This window comes from Orcinus orca, chromosome 9 (genome assembly GCF_937001465.1).
Source record: "Orcinus orca chromosome 9, mOrcOrc1.1, whole genome shotgun sequence".
Lineage (NCBI taxonomy): Eukaryota > Metazoa > Chordata > Mammalia > Artiodactyla > Delphinidae > Orcinus > Orcinus orca.
In genome coordinates, this window is record NC_064567.1 from 53,895,003 (window position 1) to 53,913,485 (window position 18,483).

Genomic DNA, 18,483 nt, shown 5'->3' on the forward strand with positions numbered 1-18,483 from the left:
TGCGCCACCAGGGAAGCCCTGGGTTGTTGTTTTTTTAATATCGAGCTGCATGAGCTGTTTATATATTTTGGAGATTAATCCTTTGTCTGTTGATTCATTTGCAAATATTTTCTCCCACTCTGAGGGTTGTCTTTTTGTCTTGTTTATGGTTTCCTTTGCTGTGCAAAAGCTTTGAAGTTTCATTAGGTCCCATTTGTGTTTTTTTGTTTTTATTTCCATTACTCTAGCAGGTGGATCAAAAAAGATCTTGCTGCGGTTTATGTCAAAGAGTGTTCTACGTTTTCCTCTAAGAGTTTTATAGTGTCCAGTCTTACATTTAGGTCTTGAATCCATTTTAAGTTTATTTTTGTGTATGGTGTTAGGGAGTGTTCTAATTTCATTCTTTTACATGCAGCTGTCCAGTTTATCCAGCACCACTTATTGAAGAGACTTGTCTTTTCTCCATTGTATATCTTTGCCTCCTTTGTCATAGATTAGTTGACCATAGGTGTGTGGGTTTCTCTCTGGGCTTTCTATCTTGTTCCATTGATCTGTGTTTCTATTTTTGTGCCACTACCATTTTGTCCTGATTACTGTAGCTATCTAGTATAGTCTGAAGTCACGGAGTCTGATTCCTCCAGCTCCGTTTTTTCCCCTCAAGATTGCTTTGGTTATTCGGGGTCTTTTGTGTCTCTATACAAATTTTAAGGTTATTTGTTCTAGTTCCGTAAAAAGTGCCATTGGTAATTTGATAGGGATTACATTAAATCTGTAGATTGCTTTGGGGAGTATAGTCATTTTCACAATATTGATTCTTCCAATCCAAGAACATGGTATATCTCTCCATCTGTAGGTATCCTCTTTAACTTCTTTCATCAGTGTCTTATAGCTTTCTGCATACAGGTCTTTTGTCTCCCTAGATAGGTTTATTCCTAGGTATTTTATTCTTTTTGTTGTAATGGTAAATGGGAGTGTTTCCTTAATTTCTCTTTCAGATTTTTCATCATTAGTGTATATGTAAGAGATTTCTGTGCATTAATTTTGTATCCTGCAACTTTACCAAATACATTGATTAGCTCTAGTAGTTTTCTGGTGGCATCTTTAGGATTCTCTATGTATAGTATCATGTCATCTGCAAACAGTGACAGTTTTACTTCTTCTTTGGATTCCTTTTCTTTTTCTTCTCTGATTGCCGTGGCTAGGACTTCCAAAACTTTGTTGAATAATAGTGGTGAGAGTGGACATCCTTGTCTCGCTCCTGATCTTAGAGGAAATGCTTTCAGTTTTTCACCATTGAGAATGATGTTTGCTGTGGATTTGTCATATATGGCCTTTATCATGTTGAGGTAGGTTCCCTCTATGCCCACTTTCTGGAGAGTTTTTATCATAAATGGGTGTTTAATTTTGTCAAAAGCTTTTTCTGCATCTATTGAGATGATCATACATTTTTTTCTCCTTCAGTTTGTTAATATGGTGTATCACATTGATTGGTTTGCGTATATTGAAGAATCCTTGCATCCCTGGGATAAATCCCACTTGATCATGGTGTATGATCCTTTTAATGTGTTGTTGGATTCTGTTTGCTAGTATTTTGTTGAGGATATTTGCATCTATATTCATCAGTGATATTGGTCTGTAATTTTCTTTTTTTGTAGTATCTTTGTCTGGTTTTGGTATCAGGGTGATGGTGGCCTCATAGAATGAGTTTGAGGGTGTTCCTTCCTCTGCAATTTTTTGGAAGAGTTTGAGAAGGATGGGTGTTAGCTCTTCTCCAAATGTTTGTTAGAATTCACCTGTGAAGCCATCTGGTCCTGGACTTTTGTTTGTTGGAAGACTGTTAATCACAGTTTCAATTTCATTACTTGTGATTGGTCTGTTCATATTTTCTATTTCCTCCTGGTTCAGTCTTGGAAGGTTATACCTTTCTAAGAATTTGTTCATTTCTTCCAGGTTGTCCATTTTATTGGCATAGAGTTGCTTGTAGTAGTCTCTTAGGATGCTTTGTATTTCTGCAGTGTCTGTTGTAACTTCTCCTTTTTCATTTCTAATTTTATTGATTTGAGTCCTCTACCTGTTTTTCTTGATGAGTCTGGCTAATGGCTTATCAATTTTGTTTATCTTCTCAAAGAACCAGCTTTTAGTTTTATTGATCTTTGCTATTATTTTCTTTGTCTCTGTTTCATTTATTTCTGCTCTGATCTTTATGATTTCTTTCCTTCTGCTAACTTTGGGTTTTGTTTGTTCTTCTTTCTCTAGTTCATTTAGGTGTAAGGTTAGATTGTTTATTTGAGATTTTTCTTGTTTCTTGAGGTAGGCTTGTATAGCTATAAACTTCCCTCTTAGAACTGCTTTTGCTGCATCCCATAGGTTTTGGATCGTCGTGTTTTCATTGTCATTTGTCTCTAGGTATTTTTTGATTTCCTTTTTGATTTCTTCAGTGATCTCTTGATTATTTAGTAACATATTGTTTAGCCTCCATGTGTTTGTGTTTTTTGTTTTTTTCCCTGTAATTCATTTCTAATTTCATAGCGTTGTGGTCAGAAAAGATGCTTGATATGATTTCAATTTTCTTAAATTTACTGAGGCTTGATTTGTGACCCAAGATGTGATCTATCCTGTAGTATGTTCCGTGCACACTTGAGAAGAAAGTGTAATCTGCTGTTTTTGGATGGAGTGTCCTATAAATATCAATTAAATATATCTGGTCTATTGTGTCATTTAAAGCTTGTGTTTCCTTATTTATTTTCATTTTGGTGATCTGTCCATTGTTGTAAGTGAGGTGTTAAAATCCCCCACTATTATTGTGTTACTGTCTATTTCCTCTTTTACAGCTGTTAACAGTTGCCTTATGCATTGAAATGCTCCTATGTTGGGTGCATATATATTTATAATTTTTATATCTTCTTGGATTGATCCCTTGATCATTATTTAGTGTTCTTCCTTGTCTCTTGTAACAATCTTTATTTTAAAGTCTATTTTATCTGATATGAGTATAGCTACTCCAGCTTTTTTTTTGATTTCCATTTGCATGGAATATCTTTTTCCATCCCCTCACTTTCAGTCTGTATGTGTCCCTAGGTCTGAAGTGGCTCTCTTGTAGACAGCATATATATGGGTCTTGTTTTTTTTTTTGGTAGGGTTAATTAATTAATTAATTATTTTTTCACACACACACTGTATTTTATTTTTATAAGAGATAAATAGACTGACACCAAGCATTGTAAATGGATGACCACAACAAAAGCAACAGTGATTGCAATTACCAAACACAAAACACACTCATACTATGTCATAATATTGACATTCAGTCCAGTAATACTCCACTGTAACAGCTCCTTTACTTTGCAGTGAAAATTGATTTGTATATTTTTTGCCTCTGAGTCCTTGTGGGATTTTTTTTTTTTATTCAAACAGAAAGTCACAAAAATTATAATCATCCTCATCAGTTCACTCAGTCCCATGTAATTTTTTTTTCATCTTTATCTTTTGTTAGCACTTTTATGAGTTCATCAGTTTTCCATTAGATTTCTGAAAATGCTTATTCATTCAGTTCAGCAGTACAGTCAGTTACCAGAAACCTGTACTTGTCAGTCTTTTCCATGAATTCCTTGAAAATGAAACCCTTTTATAGGAACGTATTTGCAGAAGCATCAGAGTACACCCAGAACTGTCTGTAAATGACAAAAGACTTAAAAATGGCCACAGTTAAAGATTTGATGAAAGTTCATAATAATGCAATTGACAAGGAAATTTAGTTATTTCTGAGATATACATTTTAAAGTAATAATTAGAATTATGACTTATAACATTATACCAGAACATATAAGATTTTTAAAAATTTCATGTAATGTCTGAAACATTTATATTAACATATTTCCATGCAAATAACCCAATGAAAGTTTAGTATTAGTTGTTTTGTTTGTTTGTTTATACTGCAGGTTCTTATTAGTCATCAGTTTTATACACATCAGTGTATACATGTCAATCCCAATCACCCAATTCAGCACACCACCATCCCCACTCCACCGCAGTTTTCCCCCCTTGGTGTCCATACGTCTGTTCTCTACATCTGTGTCTCAACTTCTGCCCTGCAATGGGTCTTGTTTTTGTATCCATTCAGCAAGCCTGTGTCTTTTGGTTAGGGCATTTAATCCATTCACGTTTAAGGTAATTATCAATATGTATGTTCCTATGACCATTTTCTTAATTGTTTTGGGTTTGTTTTTGTAGGTCATTTTCTTTTCTTGTGTTTCCCACTTAGAGAAGTTCCTTTAGCATTTGTTGTAGAGCTGGTTTGGTGATGCTGAATTCTCTTAGCTTTTGCTTTTCTGTAAACCTTTTGATTTCTCCAACGAATCTGAATGAGATCCTTGCCGGGTAGAGTAATCTTGGTTGTAGTTTCTTCTCTTTCATCACTTTAAGTATATCATGCCACTCCCTTGTGGCTTGTAGAGTTTCTGCTGAGAAATCAGCTGTTAACCTTATGGGAGTTCTCTTGTATGTTATTTGTCATTTTTCCCTTGCTACTTTCAATAATTTTTGTCTTTCATTTTTGCCAGTTTGATTACTATGTGTCTCAGCATGTTTCTCCTTGGGTTTATCCTGTATGGGACTCACTGCGCTTCCTAGACTTGGGTGGCTATTTCCTTTCCCATGTTAGGGAAGTTTTCGACTATAATCTCTTCAAATATTTTCTCGGGTCCTTTCTCTCTCTCTTCTCCTTCTGGGACCCCTATAATGCGGATGTTGTTGTGTTTAATGTTGTCCCAGAGGTCTCTTAGGCTGTCTTCATTTCTTTGCATTCTTTTTTCTTTATTCTGTTCCGAAGCAGTGAATTCCACCATTCTGTCTTCCAGGTCACTTATCTGTTCTTCTGCCTCAGTTATTCTGCTATTGGTTCCTTCTAGTGTAGTTTTCATTTAAGTTATTGTATTGTTCATCTCTGTTTGTTTGTTCTTTAATTCCTCTAGGTCTTTGTTAAACATTTCTTGCATCTTCTCGATCTTTGCCTCCACTCTTTTTCCGAGGTCCTGGATCATCTTCACTATCATTATTCTGAATTCTTTTTCTGGAATGTTGCCTATCTCTACTTCATTTAGTTGTTTTTCTGGGGTTTTATCTTGTTCCTTCATCTGGTACATAGCTCTCAGCCTTTTCATATTGTCTACCTTTCTGTGAATGTGGTTTTTGTTCCGCAGGCTGCAGGATTGTAGTTCTTCTTGCTTCTGCTGTCTGCCCTCTGGTGGATGAGGCTATCTAAGAGGCTTCTGTAAGTTTCCTGATGGGAGGGACTGGTGGTGGGTAGAGCTGACTGTTGCTCTGGTGGGCAGAGCTCAGTAAAACTTTAATCCACTTGACTGCTGATGGGTGGGGCTGGGTTCCCTCCCTGTTCATTGTTTGGCCTGAGGTAACCCAATACTGGAGCCCACCTGGGCTCTTTTGTGGGGCTAATGACAGACTCTGGGAGGGCTCAGGCCAAGGAGTACTTCCCAGAACTTCTGCTGCAAGTGTCCTTGTCCCCACGGTGAGCCACAGCCACCCCCTGCCTCTGCAGGAGACCCTCCGACACTAGCAGGTAGGTCTGGTTCAGTCTCCCCTGGGGTCACTGCTCCTTCCCCTGGGTCCCGATGTGCACAATACTTTGTCTGTGCCCTCCAAGAGTGGAGTCTCTTTTTCCTCCAGTCCTGTTGAAGTCCTGCAGTCAATTCCCACTCGGCTTCAAAGTCTGATTCTCTAGGAATTCCTCCTCCCATTGCCAGACCCCCAGCTTGAGAAGCCTGACGTGGGGGCTCAGAACCTTCACTCCAGTGGGTGGACTTCTGTGGTATAAGTGTTCTCCAGTCTGCAAGTCACCCACCCAGCAATTATGGGAGTTAATCCTTTTTGATTGTTAATTTTTGAAGTAAAAATCATATTGAGTAAATAAACTCACTCAGATACTTATTCTGCAGACTTAATGTTAGAATGCTTAACTGAAAATTGGTTTTGAAAGAGATTTCTTGAGATCAGAACATGTGAGTTTGTAATTGTGAAAGGAAAGGAAATTCTAGCCCTAAGAGGCAATGGAGGGCTTCCCTGGTGGCGCAGTGGTTGAGAGTCTGCCTGCCGATGCAGGGGACGCGGGTTCGTGCCCCGGTCCGGGAAGATTCCACATGCCGCAGAGCGGCTGGGCCCTGTGAGTCATGGCCGCTGAGCCTGCGCATCCGGAGCCTGTGCTCTGCAACGGGAGAGGCCACAACAGTGAGAGGCCCGCGTATCGCAAAAAAAAAAAAAAAAAAAAGAGGCAATGGAATAATGACTGTGTAGAAAGGTGACTATGTAGAAATATGGAACGGTATGTATTATAGATTTAAAAATCAGAATATACAATAGTGTTAACACTAAGTGAAATTATGTAATGTATTTATACATGTAAACAAAAACAGAAAATAAAATATTAAAATACATATATAAAGCAGAAAATAATAAAAATGTATTTTGATGAAAATAAGATTTTTTCCTTTTGAATATTTTTTATTACATCATCTTTTCAAACAGTTATTTTAAAGTAGAAATAAGTATGAAAGCAGGAGAGATGGGAGGAAGGAAACAAAAGAGACTGGGATAGCTTAACCCTTCTAATAGGAGTGAGCAGTATTGATATAACATTTGAATGAAAGAAAACGCCATGCAGCAAAGCATTAATCCCCAAGATAAATACAGCCAAAACTGCATTTAGAATTTTGACATTTCTATACTATCATAAGTACTTAAACTTTGGATAACACCTTCTATTTCCTTCCCCGTTTACCTACAAATAACTTATATATGTTACACCCAGTGTTTGGTGCTGGGGATGCCAGAAAACAAAAGTCTTCCCTCAAAGTAAACTTTGGGATAGGGGATAAGGATGTAAACCATTTTAGAATAAGGTGATGGGAACTGTGATGGATATACATTCAAAGTGCTATGGGAGTACTCAGGAGGGACATTTGTTGTATCCTTTTTCCTCCCTTGGGGAGGTGACACCTGAACTGTGTATTGAAGGACCTGGGGAGGTTAACTAAGGAGACAGATAGGATTGTAACAACATAATGAAAACAGAGAAGGGGGTGAAAGGCATTAGTGGAGAGTCATTGAATGATTTAGATGTGTTGTGTTCAGATTTGGGTTTTATTGTTCTGATCAGAGGGTAGAACCGTAAGGTGCAAGACTAGAGGCGGGGAGAACAAACAGCAGGAAACCTTCAAAACTGAGTGAGAAATGAGAACTGAATAAATCATTAAGATGGAGTGGGCCGGATACTATAAAACTCTTAGAGGGAAACATAGGCAGAACACTCTTTGACATAAATCACAGCAAGATTTTCTCAATCCACTGCCTAGAGTAATGAAAATAAAAAGAACAATAAACAAATAGGACCTAATTAAACTTAAAAGCTTTTGCACAGCAAAGAAAATGATAAACAAAATGAAAAAACAACCCTTAGAATGGGAGAAGATATTTTCAAACAAAGCAACTGACAAGGGATTAATCTCCAAAATATACAAGCAACACATGCAGCTCAATATCAGAAAAACAAACAACCCCATCATAAAGTGGGCAGAAGACCTAAATAGACGTTTCTCCAAAGAATACATACAAATGGCCAGAAAACATATGAAAAGATGCTCAACATCAGTAATTATTAGAGAAATGCAAATCAAAACTACAATGAGGTATCGCCTCACACCAGTCAGAATGGCCATCATCAAAAAAATCTACAAACAATAAATGCTGGAGAGGGTGTGGAGAAAAGGGAACCCTCCCACACTGTTGGTAGGAATGTAAATTGGTACAGCCACTATGGAGGTTCCTTAAAAAACTAAAAGGAGAGCTACCATATGACCCAGCAATCCCACTCCTGGGCATATATCTGGAGAAAATCATAATTTGAAAGGATGCATGCACCCCGATGTTCATTGCAGCACTATTTACAATAGCCAGGACATGGAAGCAACCTAAATTTCCATTGACAGAGGAATGGATAAAGAAGTTGTGGTACATATATATATATACAATGGAATATTACTCAGCCATGAAAGGAATGAAATAATGCCATTTGTAGAGACATGGATGGACCTAGAGATTGTCATACAGGGTGAAGTAAGTCAGAAAGAGAAAGATGAATATCATATAATATCACTTATACTGTATGTGGAATCTAGAAAAATGGTGCAGATGAACTTATTTGCAAAGCAAAAATAGAGTCGCAGATGTAAAAAACAAACTTAAGGTTACCAAAGGGGGAAGGGGGAGGGTGGGATGAATTGGGAGATTGGGATTGACATATATACATGACTATATATAAAATAAATAACTAATGAGAACCTACTGTATAGCACAGGGAACTCTACTCAGTGCTCTGTGGTGACCTAAATGGGAAGGAAATCTAAAAAAGAGTGGATATATGTATATGTATAACTGATTCCCTTTGTTGTACCACAGAAACTAACACAACATTGTAAAGCAACTATACTCCAATAATAATTTAAAAAAAAAAGATGGAGTGGGCTCAAGAAATATTTAAGATGTAAACTCTGTAGAACTTGGCAGTTCATGTTTTCTACTACAGGTGATGTAAGACTGCTGGGAGAGGGGATACCTGGTTCAAGAAGGCGATCGCCTACCTGTAGTTTAGAAGCTAGTCTTATGTATATCTGCGTAGGCAAACTCAGTGTAATGTGTATGCATGAGATATGTAATATGTATGAATGAGATCGTTTTATTTTCCAAAGCATGGAAGTGCTATTATTCCAGATGCTCTCTTGGGCCTTTCGGGACTAAGAAATTTAAAGACATTAAGATTGTAAGATATGAAGGTGGGAGGTAGATGCAAGAGGAAGGAGATATGGGGATATATGTATATGTAATGTATAGCTGATTCACTTTGTTATAAAGCAGCAACTAACACACCATTGTAAAGCAATTATACTCCAATAAAGATGTTAAAATAATAATAATAAAGAAAAATAAAATGAAAAAAAAAGATTGTAAGGTAATACTAGAATTCAAGAGGTTTGGGGGGGTTCACTCCAAAATTTATTTACTCCTATAAGTCTCATCTGCTTTTCATTATCCCTTACTATCTTTTTTTCATAAGATATTTTTAAGTTGCTAAGAGATAATGCCATATAAAAATAGTGTGTTTGATGTGATTTCTTGTTTCTCATGACATAGAATACTATGAGTTTTATGTTTTTTAGGGTGTTTTCAAGCCTATGGACCTAAATTGTGTCATCAAACTCCTCGAAGAGACTGGTAAAGTAAGCTTTGAGAGAAAATTTCTCTATTTCACTTAGAAACTGTGATTTCCCTGAAAGGTAACATGTATTCCCCTAAATATGTCTCATTTCTCTCCTTTTGTTGAAAACATTTCAAATAGTATATGTCTCATCTTGAAGAACTATTTAAATTTAGTATGAATATATTTAACCTGGTAGGGAGGCTGGAAAAGAATAGATTTGATTACATGGGATGGACAAATCCATGGTGGATATAAACAGAAGAAATCATAAGAGTAAAGAAAGACTGATCTAGCCTCTGTTCATAGCTTATTACCAAGTAGGATATGGGCACAAGGGTAGAAAAAGTGTATCATGATGTAGTACTTAAAAATTTCCTGATAAGAAATTAGGATATGTACATACTCATATCCAGTCATAAGTAATTTATTTTGAGAGAACTCTTATACAGAATGTAATGGAAATAAAGATACAAGACTCAAAATTGAAGTTTAGGCATTAGGAGAAAGGATAATAAATGCATATGCATACATGTTCATATGACACTCTCCTGATGTTACCCAAGAATTGACTGAATGCCTAAAAAGCCAGTATACACTATAAAATTACTACAGGATGAAGATTGCATACTTTCAGTAAGTGGGAAATGGGCTGACCATGGTATAGCAGATCAAACCAATGTCCTGTGATTAGCAGGTGCAAAAATTTAGTCATTGTTTTAACATTTTTTAGTCTCTACATTTTTACATAGAAAGAAGAAAAAAATACATTAAGAATAATGACTTTATAAGAATAATTTATCTTTTGTTGGCTATGATTATTGTGAAAGTTATTTTTAATTGTGAATATATCTGCAGTTTTTAAAAAAGGAAACCCAACTATGTAGAGCTCCTACTAGCTGTTAAATAAGGGTAGACAAAATATGTATGTGTGTGTGTGTATGTATATGTTCATACATATGTCTATATACACAGATACACACACACACACACACACACACACACACACACACACACACACATATACGCCACAGTTTCTCACAAACAAGAAGGTTAAAAGAACAGAAATGGGGGCTTCCCTGGTGGCGCAGTGGTTGGGAGTCCGCCTGCCGATGCAGGGGACGTGGGTTCGTGCCCTGGTCCGGGAAGATCCCGCATGCCGCGGAGCGGCTGGGCCCGTCAGCCATGGCCGCTGAGCCTGCGCGTCCGGAGCCTGCGCTCCGCAACGGGAGAGGCCACAACAGTGAGAGTCGAGGCCCGCGTACCACACACACACACAAAAAGTGATTCAGTCATGAAAATGCATCAGTATACAGAGTTTTGCTTTGCTTTGTTTTGTTTTGTTTTAATTGGCTGAAGATGTTTAGTTTGAGCCATTACATTGGGTATATTTTAGAGGTTAAAAATACAATTTCTGGAGTCAGATTGTCAAATTTGACTTCTTACATCACCATTTATTAGCTGTGTGATTTGGGTAATTACGTAGTGTTTCAGCTTGAGTTTCGTATTCTGAAAAAGAAGGATAATAAAAGTACCTCCTAATAGGGTTATTTTGAAGATTAATGAAATGATATGTATATACCTTGCCTAAATGGTACATGGCATAGAAAAATGCTCAACATACTTCAGTATTATTAATATTATTTCTGGAAACAATTAATGCTTTTATATTAACCTAGTTTTGATTCGCAATTTCTTATTCAAATATATATGGTAGTTTATTTTTACCTTCACTGTTTTATGAAACATTTTTAATGCTTACATTATAATATAGTAATTTAAGAATTACTTGATAACATGTCTACTCTCTTTTTACACTAAGGAAAAATTTTAAAATCTCAACAGAATTAATAACACAAAAGAACTAAAATAGATAATTTGTTTTAGGATGATTTAGAAGAAAAACAACTTAAATCTGTCAAGAAAATGGTGCAGTGTTATCAGAATGGACTTGTATCCTTTACTTATATGTGTATGTTTTTTTGGTTATCCTGAAATGGGAGAATTTTTATTAGAAAACGCATTAGCTTCCTATTGTTGCTGTAACAAATTACCAAAAACTTAGTGCCTTAAAACCACATAAATTTTTTGTTTTATAGTTCTGGAGGTCTCACTGGGCTAAAGGCAAGGTGTTGTTGGCAGGGCTGGTTCTTTCTGAAGGCTCTAGGGGAGAATCCATTTCCTTGCCTTTGCCAGCTTCTAGAGGCAGCCTGCATTCCTAGGCTTCCTGGGCCCTTCCTTGAAGTAGCATCACTCTCACCTCTACTTCTGTCATCATATCTCCTTCTCTGACCCTCTCCTGCTTCTCCTTTCCTTATAAGGACTCTGTGATTACATTGGGCCTACTTGTATAACCTCGGATAACTTTCCTATGTCAACACTTTTAACTTAATCACATCTGAAAAGTCCCTTTGCCATGTAAGGAAGGTAACAGTCACAAGTTCTAGGGATTAGGACAGGCCATTATTCTGTTTACCACAGAAAATATCTAACATTTTGTGCTTTTTACAAAATTATATTTTTATCAGAGAATATAAATTTGAAGAAACAGTATAATGCAATATTAACTGTGCAGATAGTGTCAGTTTCTATAGACTCAGAGAGACAGTTTATGTAGTTAGCAGGGCCAAGTCAAAGTCTTGTTTCTACCAATTTACCTGAGTATTTGCACTGTTGATAAGCTTCTTAACTTTTCCACCCTTATAAACTAGGGATAACAGCCCCTCATAAGGTTGCTAGGAAGACTAGATGAGATAATGTATGAGCAACTTCTTGATAATCTGTAAAACATTCTATAAATATGTTATCCTCAATGAAGATACCACCCTGATCAGAATATGTAGAAACCAGTATGTCTCAAAACTATCTGTGATTAAGAACCAGTTTGCTGTTGGGGGTTGTTTCTTTTTTTTTATCCTTTGCATATATATGCTATTGTAAAAATGCAATGAAATTGTCACAGGAAATTCACTTTCTGCAGTTATTTTTCCACAGACTGGTAACATACAATTCCAGAACTGGCATGGTCCACAGACCACGCTTAACAGTAGTATTGATCTAACTAATCTCTAACAGTTGTCCAGTCTGGTCCCAAGAAGACAGCAGTCTCTAATATTATCTTGTTCCAAGATTTCAAAACGTCTTAAGCCTCCGATTCAGGGAAGTGGTGCCTTATAATTTTATCTCTTTTCTCACCTTATTTTAGCCTTGTTTTATATGGATTTGTTCAGTCAGTTACCTGAGGGCTTGTCGATATCAAGCATTGTTTACTGGTAGCCAAGAAAGTCTACTAGCAAGTGATTTCTTATCTTAACCCAATAACTCAACACCTCCCTTTTTTTTTCTTCTTCAGGCTAGAGAGTTGGTGGCAAATGACTGTTTCTGAATGCCTTTAGTAGGCTGGGTTTAGAGGTTATAATCACATAAAGCAAACATAAGTTAGAGAGGGATCATTTCCCTAGGAAGTTAACAGAGGTTTGTATTTCTAATACATCCAGCTCTCCTATCTTTTTCTAAGAAGCTCCTAGAGACTAGAAGTGATCAGATTCAATCAAGAAGTGCAAGTCACAGCTACCATGTCCCCTTAACTGTATTAAAAAACAAAACAAAACAAAAAATGTGAAATTTGTTTATGTACCAACTGGGTTTTTTAAATAGGTAAAATAAAAGGTGCTTTTACCTGAAGATCTAGAGAAGGGTACATTTTGCTTTCATAAACTAGTCTTAAATAAAATTTTCAACCAATTTAAACCTTAAAAACAAGAGCACACACCTGAGTAATGTTAATAAAATAACACATAAAAGTAAGGTAGGTTTGGGTTGCTTATTCCCGAGCAATATATGTTTTGTATGTGGGTGGAGATTAAGGATATAATTGAGCCATTAAGTTAGTTTTGTTTTCAAAGTGTTATTACTCATTGCCAATAATAAGTTATTGTTCAACTGAATATGTGGTGTAGTAGTTGGTAGTCAAATTCTAAAGATGTGGTGAGAAGAGAAAAAGATATTTTGAATAAGAGGTTACTGATACAAAAATTAAATAATATTCCTTAAAAAAACATGGTTCTGTTTTCCTCTTTAGATTTCAAAATTGGTATAATTAAACCACATTTAACAAAATAGATGGAATTCTATAGACTTTTCTTGACAGAAGTGCTGTAAAGGATATTTTAATAAAAATCTTAATTTTATTTCTTAACTAAAAATATTAAAGCCCCTAAGGGATTTAGCACAGATATTTAAAATTCTGAATCTGTGTGCAGGAAAAATTAAAAAACAGCCCCATTTTATAGAACCTGCATGTAATATCCTAAAATTATGTGGGTAAGTTTTTTTTTTAACTTTGTTTTATATTAGCATGCAGTATTTTCTGTTTTATTTTGTCTTACAAAAATATTATGCATTATGGTATAGCAAAGTGATACAGAACTCAGGACACTTCACTTGATCACTTGATTCCAGCAGCTGGTATCTCAAAGGTAGTACATTTTATTTTATTGTAGTCTGAGATTGCTGACCACAAGAGATTAAACTGTAAGTATATTCGAATGTTTTCTCATAATTAATTGCTCTCAAGTGAATGATAAATATGAGATAAAACAAAGAAATAATATTTTTAGAGAATCCTTGAGAAAATTTATGGACAATACTTAATAGTTTCTGCCTAGTTTTTTTCTATCTCTCTAAGAAATTTGACTCTCAAAGACATGAGAGTCAAAATGTTTTATTTGATCTTCCAAATTTGAATAAAGAATGATTTATCACCAAATTATTTTTGGCATATTTTTTTCAAAATGTAAATTAGAGATCAGAATTATAAAATTTATATATTCCATCCTCTGTACTATTTTTTCTTCAACCATTTGGGGGAACTAGCCACATAGTGGCTAATCAAGATATATATTAAAATATATGTTTTTGGTTTTCAATATAATATGGTAGAGGAAATTTCTTAAACAAGGAATAAACTTTTCTGACCATTTAACCTTCTAAACTTTTCTACCAATTTACTTTTTAAATAGTGAGTTTCTTTTAATATATAAATAATAGTATTAGTAGGACTATGTATATGTGGTAGGTTTATCTCTCACCTTTAGATTTGGTAGCAATAATATTTGCAATTTTGTAACTAATTACATTTAAGATTTTGTTATCTGAATAGATGTTCAAAAAAAATTTATTGAATGCCCTTACCACACCTTACTTTTTAATAGAGACCATGAAAAATAAAGAAATAAATTATTGCTCTGATGCTCTCAAGGAACTGTAATGTACTAACTGAAAATTATTTGTATATTGATGTGAGATAATATTATGTAAAACACTTTCAGATTTGAGGCTATGCAAGTCTTAGAACACCAGATTTGCAAGCATTACTTTCAACATCAGTACTCCTACAGAGCTCCACCAAGAATTGGTTCTCTATGAAAGCTGTGACTGAATGTTTCATTGCATAATATGAGAAATCTTTTGAAATGCACTCTTCACTTTCCTTCATATTTCATAATTACATCATTTTTTTTTTCTTTTTACTTTCCTAATTTCTACTTTCATCGTGCATTTTTCCACACCACACCCTCACTTGATTCTCTTTTCAGGGCATTTTTGGGAGATAAAAACATAGAAAATTAAAAAATAAAATCAAACCCTTCTGTTTTGGCCTCTAAGTAGTATGTTTCTCTCAGTGCATCAGAAGTATAATGCTTATTTTTTTCATAACCTTTTTGGTGGAAAACTATTCTGATGCTTTATCTTTTAGGTTGTTTCCTTTGGTAAAAAAGGAAAAAATTTGAGGACAAGAACAATTCGTTTTATAGTTCTTCACTTTAGAGATTCAACAATGAGCTGGATATCAAGTAATTAAGTTATTTATTTCAAATGAAAAATTCTAACAAACACCAGAAATGAACCTCTATGGTATTTATAAAATATTCCTTTTCATAACTTGCCCTTGAAATATCTTTAATTCCAGTTGACCTATATACATCCACATGTGATAGTTCCAAGTGCTCTTTTTCAACTATTTGGTTAATTTTTCTTGAAAAACATGAATTTAAAGTCCTATATATAAGATATATTAAATATCTTTAAATAGGATACAAAGTTCAAATTTTGAACTCCTGAAATGCTGAAATAGTTTATATTTTTTGTTTAGGAAGTGACTTTTCTCTCTCCTCTGACACTTAGACTAATGACCTAGGTTCGAGTGCCCTATCTTTTATGATTTGTGAATAAATTATTTTCAGATAACTTTGGTTATATTAGCTGTGAAATGTAATTCTAATATAATTAATATTTGTTAAATTCTTTAGTGTCTCAAAAAGTATATTTGTTATTTCATGGATGGTAACTGATCCAATTAATAAGGAAAAAGTCACTGACTTTTAAGAACAAATAGACCATTGATCTGTTAACTGGAGTTTCAAAAACTTCAGAAAAAGCCCTTGAACAGCCTTTAAGTTATAGGTGAGACTAGATCTGTGATTTGTATCAGATTTTCCAATGTCTTCCTAATTTTAATAGTACAGGTATAATCTAGTATTATTTTGCCCTCAGAGAGAAAGAAGATTCTTAAGTTTTTTATTTATGTACTGTTGCAATATGGCTTTCTTAACCCTTGCCTTGTATGTCCATGTCTCTTCATTTTTATAAACCTATTTTATTTTGTTTTATTTTATTTTATTTTGGTCAACTGGTTAGAAACACAGAAATATTTTTGGTAGTTGTTAATTCTCCAGGGCTAAAGAAACAGGATATTTATCCTCGTTTTAATCTTTAGAAAAGAAATTTTCTTCTACTTTGCAAATAATGCTTCAATTAAGGACTTCATTAAACATAACTCATATATTCTTCATTCTTATTGAAGCTTGCCATTTTTGAAAAAGAAAGTATCGGATGAAATAACATATGCTGAAGATACTGCTAATTCAATTGCACTTCTGGGTGAGTTGAGATGATAGGCCCTACTGACAAGAAGGAAATAGCTCTTGCACAAAGTTTCACTAAGGATACTTCTTCTCCAAATCTAGGCTCTTTTCTTGTTGGGAATTAATCACAGTGTGCTTGGTGACGTTGTTTGTATTATCTTCTACTCAGGTGTTTCATTATACCAACAGGATTTTTTGTTCCTTAATTTTAAGGACTGGCAGATACTTATTTGCACTTATTTGTCTTGATGTTATATATTTAGTTTGATGAAATGTTTGGTGACATTTTTTTTTGTAAATCAGAAGTATGTGTTCCTCTCTTTCAGTAATCACAAAAATATTTTCATCTTTGAACTCTAATCATTGCTTGAACCTAACTGATTGCTGGAATTGTTAGCAATTCTAACAATTTAGCAAGGGCCAAATTGTTCATTAAATAATTTAAAGTCTTAAATAAAATCATAAAATGGTGGGATATTGGGAGCTTTAGTATAATATACATAACGATGCCTGTGTTTTTGTATACAAAAATATGAAAAATATTGTAAGCAGGTTTCATATTTGGGTTATTGCTCAGTTTTCTAGAGAAAGAAAATAATAATTTTTTAGAAATGAGATCAAACCCTATAGCTCCTTGAATCAGCCCCTGAGACATAACAGCATGTTCCCAAAACAAATCCCACATTAAATTTATGCTTATTAATTTAGGTCTTTGTACAGGAGAAATAAAAGATACACAAATGGCCTAACAAATTAAAAATAAATATTTACTGAATAGTTATGTTCCCAGCATTATACTCCATACTGAAAGATGATAGAAACTAGTATAAGTAAAAGGCATTTAAAATTTTTAACATAGACACTAACACTTTTATGTCTAAATAAATTTCATAATCTTCAACTGTAGATACTTTGGGAGGAATTATTATGGCCTAAAGTGGGTGAAGGTATCAAGGAAATTAGAATAAACATGGGGAGTTCAGTAAGATGACCTTAAGAGCAGGAAGACTAGAAACTAATGGGAAACTTTAATTCTGTGAATCTCTCATCAGTGGAAATTTACAGTGAGAAGCCAACCTAGAAGAGGATATGATAGTATTAACAGATAAAAAGTGTAGGTTTGGTTGATAACATTTAAAAAATCTCTGTTGCCCTTATTATTTGTAAATATGCATTTGTATAATAAATACATGGAGCTTTTTTACTGTGTCAGTCTACTCTTTGCTGAATGCCTGCCTACAGAACATATTACTGTCTCATTTGAGGGCAGTATGAACTCTTAGCTTAAAATGAACTCCTTTCACTGATTACTTACCGTAAGTACTGCTGCTCTGTCCCTCATTTTTTTAATTGCTGGAACCATGAGTTTAAACTAAAATAATTGTAGTACAAAGTTTTGAACAAAGGCTATTCATTTTTAGTAACTTCCAGTTTCTACTATGTACTAGTAAATTATATTACTTTTTCTTCTACATGATAGATATTTCTGAATTAAGAACAGGATTCTGGAAACATATGAAGGAAAAAGTTGGTACTCTGCCCTGAGATTATAAACAGGAAACTATGAGAGATGATCTAAACCTACAGGAACTAAAAGGGTGGTGAAGCAGACGAGAAACCTTAGAATTTCCCATAAACTTGAACGTTTGGATAGTTTTATTAGAAAAGTTTTGTTGTTCCTGTTGCCTAATTTTTTTCGAAACATAGTGAGTTTTCAACTTCAAAGGATGGGTCCAAAAAAATTAAGAGAATAATCTTGAACCTATCTGTTTTTTTAAGTGCTAGCTTTTGCTGATAGATTCTTCTCAAGCTAGGGTGAGCCTTTCCTACGTGCTCCCTCCTTCTGTCTGCTTGTTTCCCCACCCACTGGCTACCCCCAGAGATAAACATTATGCAAAGCCTAATGCAAAACACAAGTCTTCAAGGCACACCTAATTATCTCTTTCCCTCAGAGAATCCAAGCAGATCTGCTTCAGTCCTGAAGCTGATATTCCTGACTCCAGTTGTCCTCAGGCTCCCAGAGGACATTCTGGATCATTTCCAGAATCCTACTGATCATTTTCAGATTCTCTTAGGGATCATACTTGTAGGACTTCACCAGAGCAGATACAATCCAGTTTGAAATATAGACTGAAGCCAATTCAGAAGTAGTTTAAATATGACTGAAAAGGAATATTCCCTATCCTCCATCCCCACCACAATAACCTGAACATAAAACCTGCAGGGCAAAGACTGCCTAGAAACTCACTGCCTTCCAGTCTGTCAATAAACTGAGGGAGCAAAGCTCACTTGGAACTTCTCTAAGCAAAGGATGCA

At 34.9% G+C, this 18,483-nt stretch overlaps 1 protein-coding gene and 1 long non-coding RNA gene across 5 annotated transcripts in view; one reads left to right on the plus strand and one right to left on the minus strand.

Moving 5' to 3' along the window:
• CFAP69 (cilia and flagella associated protein 69) overlaps positions 1 to 18,483 on the plus strand; it is a 73,220-nt gene that overhangs the window by 9,204 nt on the left and 45,533 nt on the right. For 3 of the 4 annotated variants that reach the window (XM_049714754.1, XM_049714753.1, XM_004265623.3), the window contains exons 2-5: positions 9,204 to 9,263; positions 11,129 to 11,194; positions 13,455 to 13,564; positions 16,107 to 16,183. In XM_049714754.1, coding sequence (XP_049570711.1) covers positions 9,204 to 9,263; positions 11,129 to 11,194; positions 13,455 to 13,564; positions 16,107 to 16,183 — 313 coding nt within the window. Of the gene's footprint in view, positions 1 to 9,201; positions 9,264 to 11,128; positions 11,195 to 13,454; positions 13,565 to 13,654; positions 13,720 to 16,106; positions 16,184 to 18,483 lie in introns of those variants that run through there. The other variant, XM_049714755.1, reaches the window with a different exon arrangement.
• LOC125965388 (uncharacterized) overlaps positions 1 to 18,483 on the minus strand; it is a 42,657-nt gene that overhangs the window by 4,733 nt on the left and 19,441 nt on the right. The window lies entirely within an intron of this gene.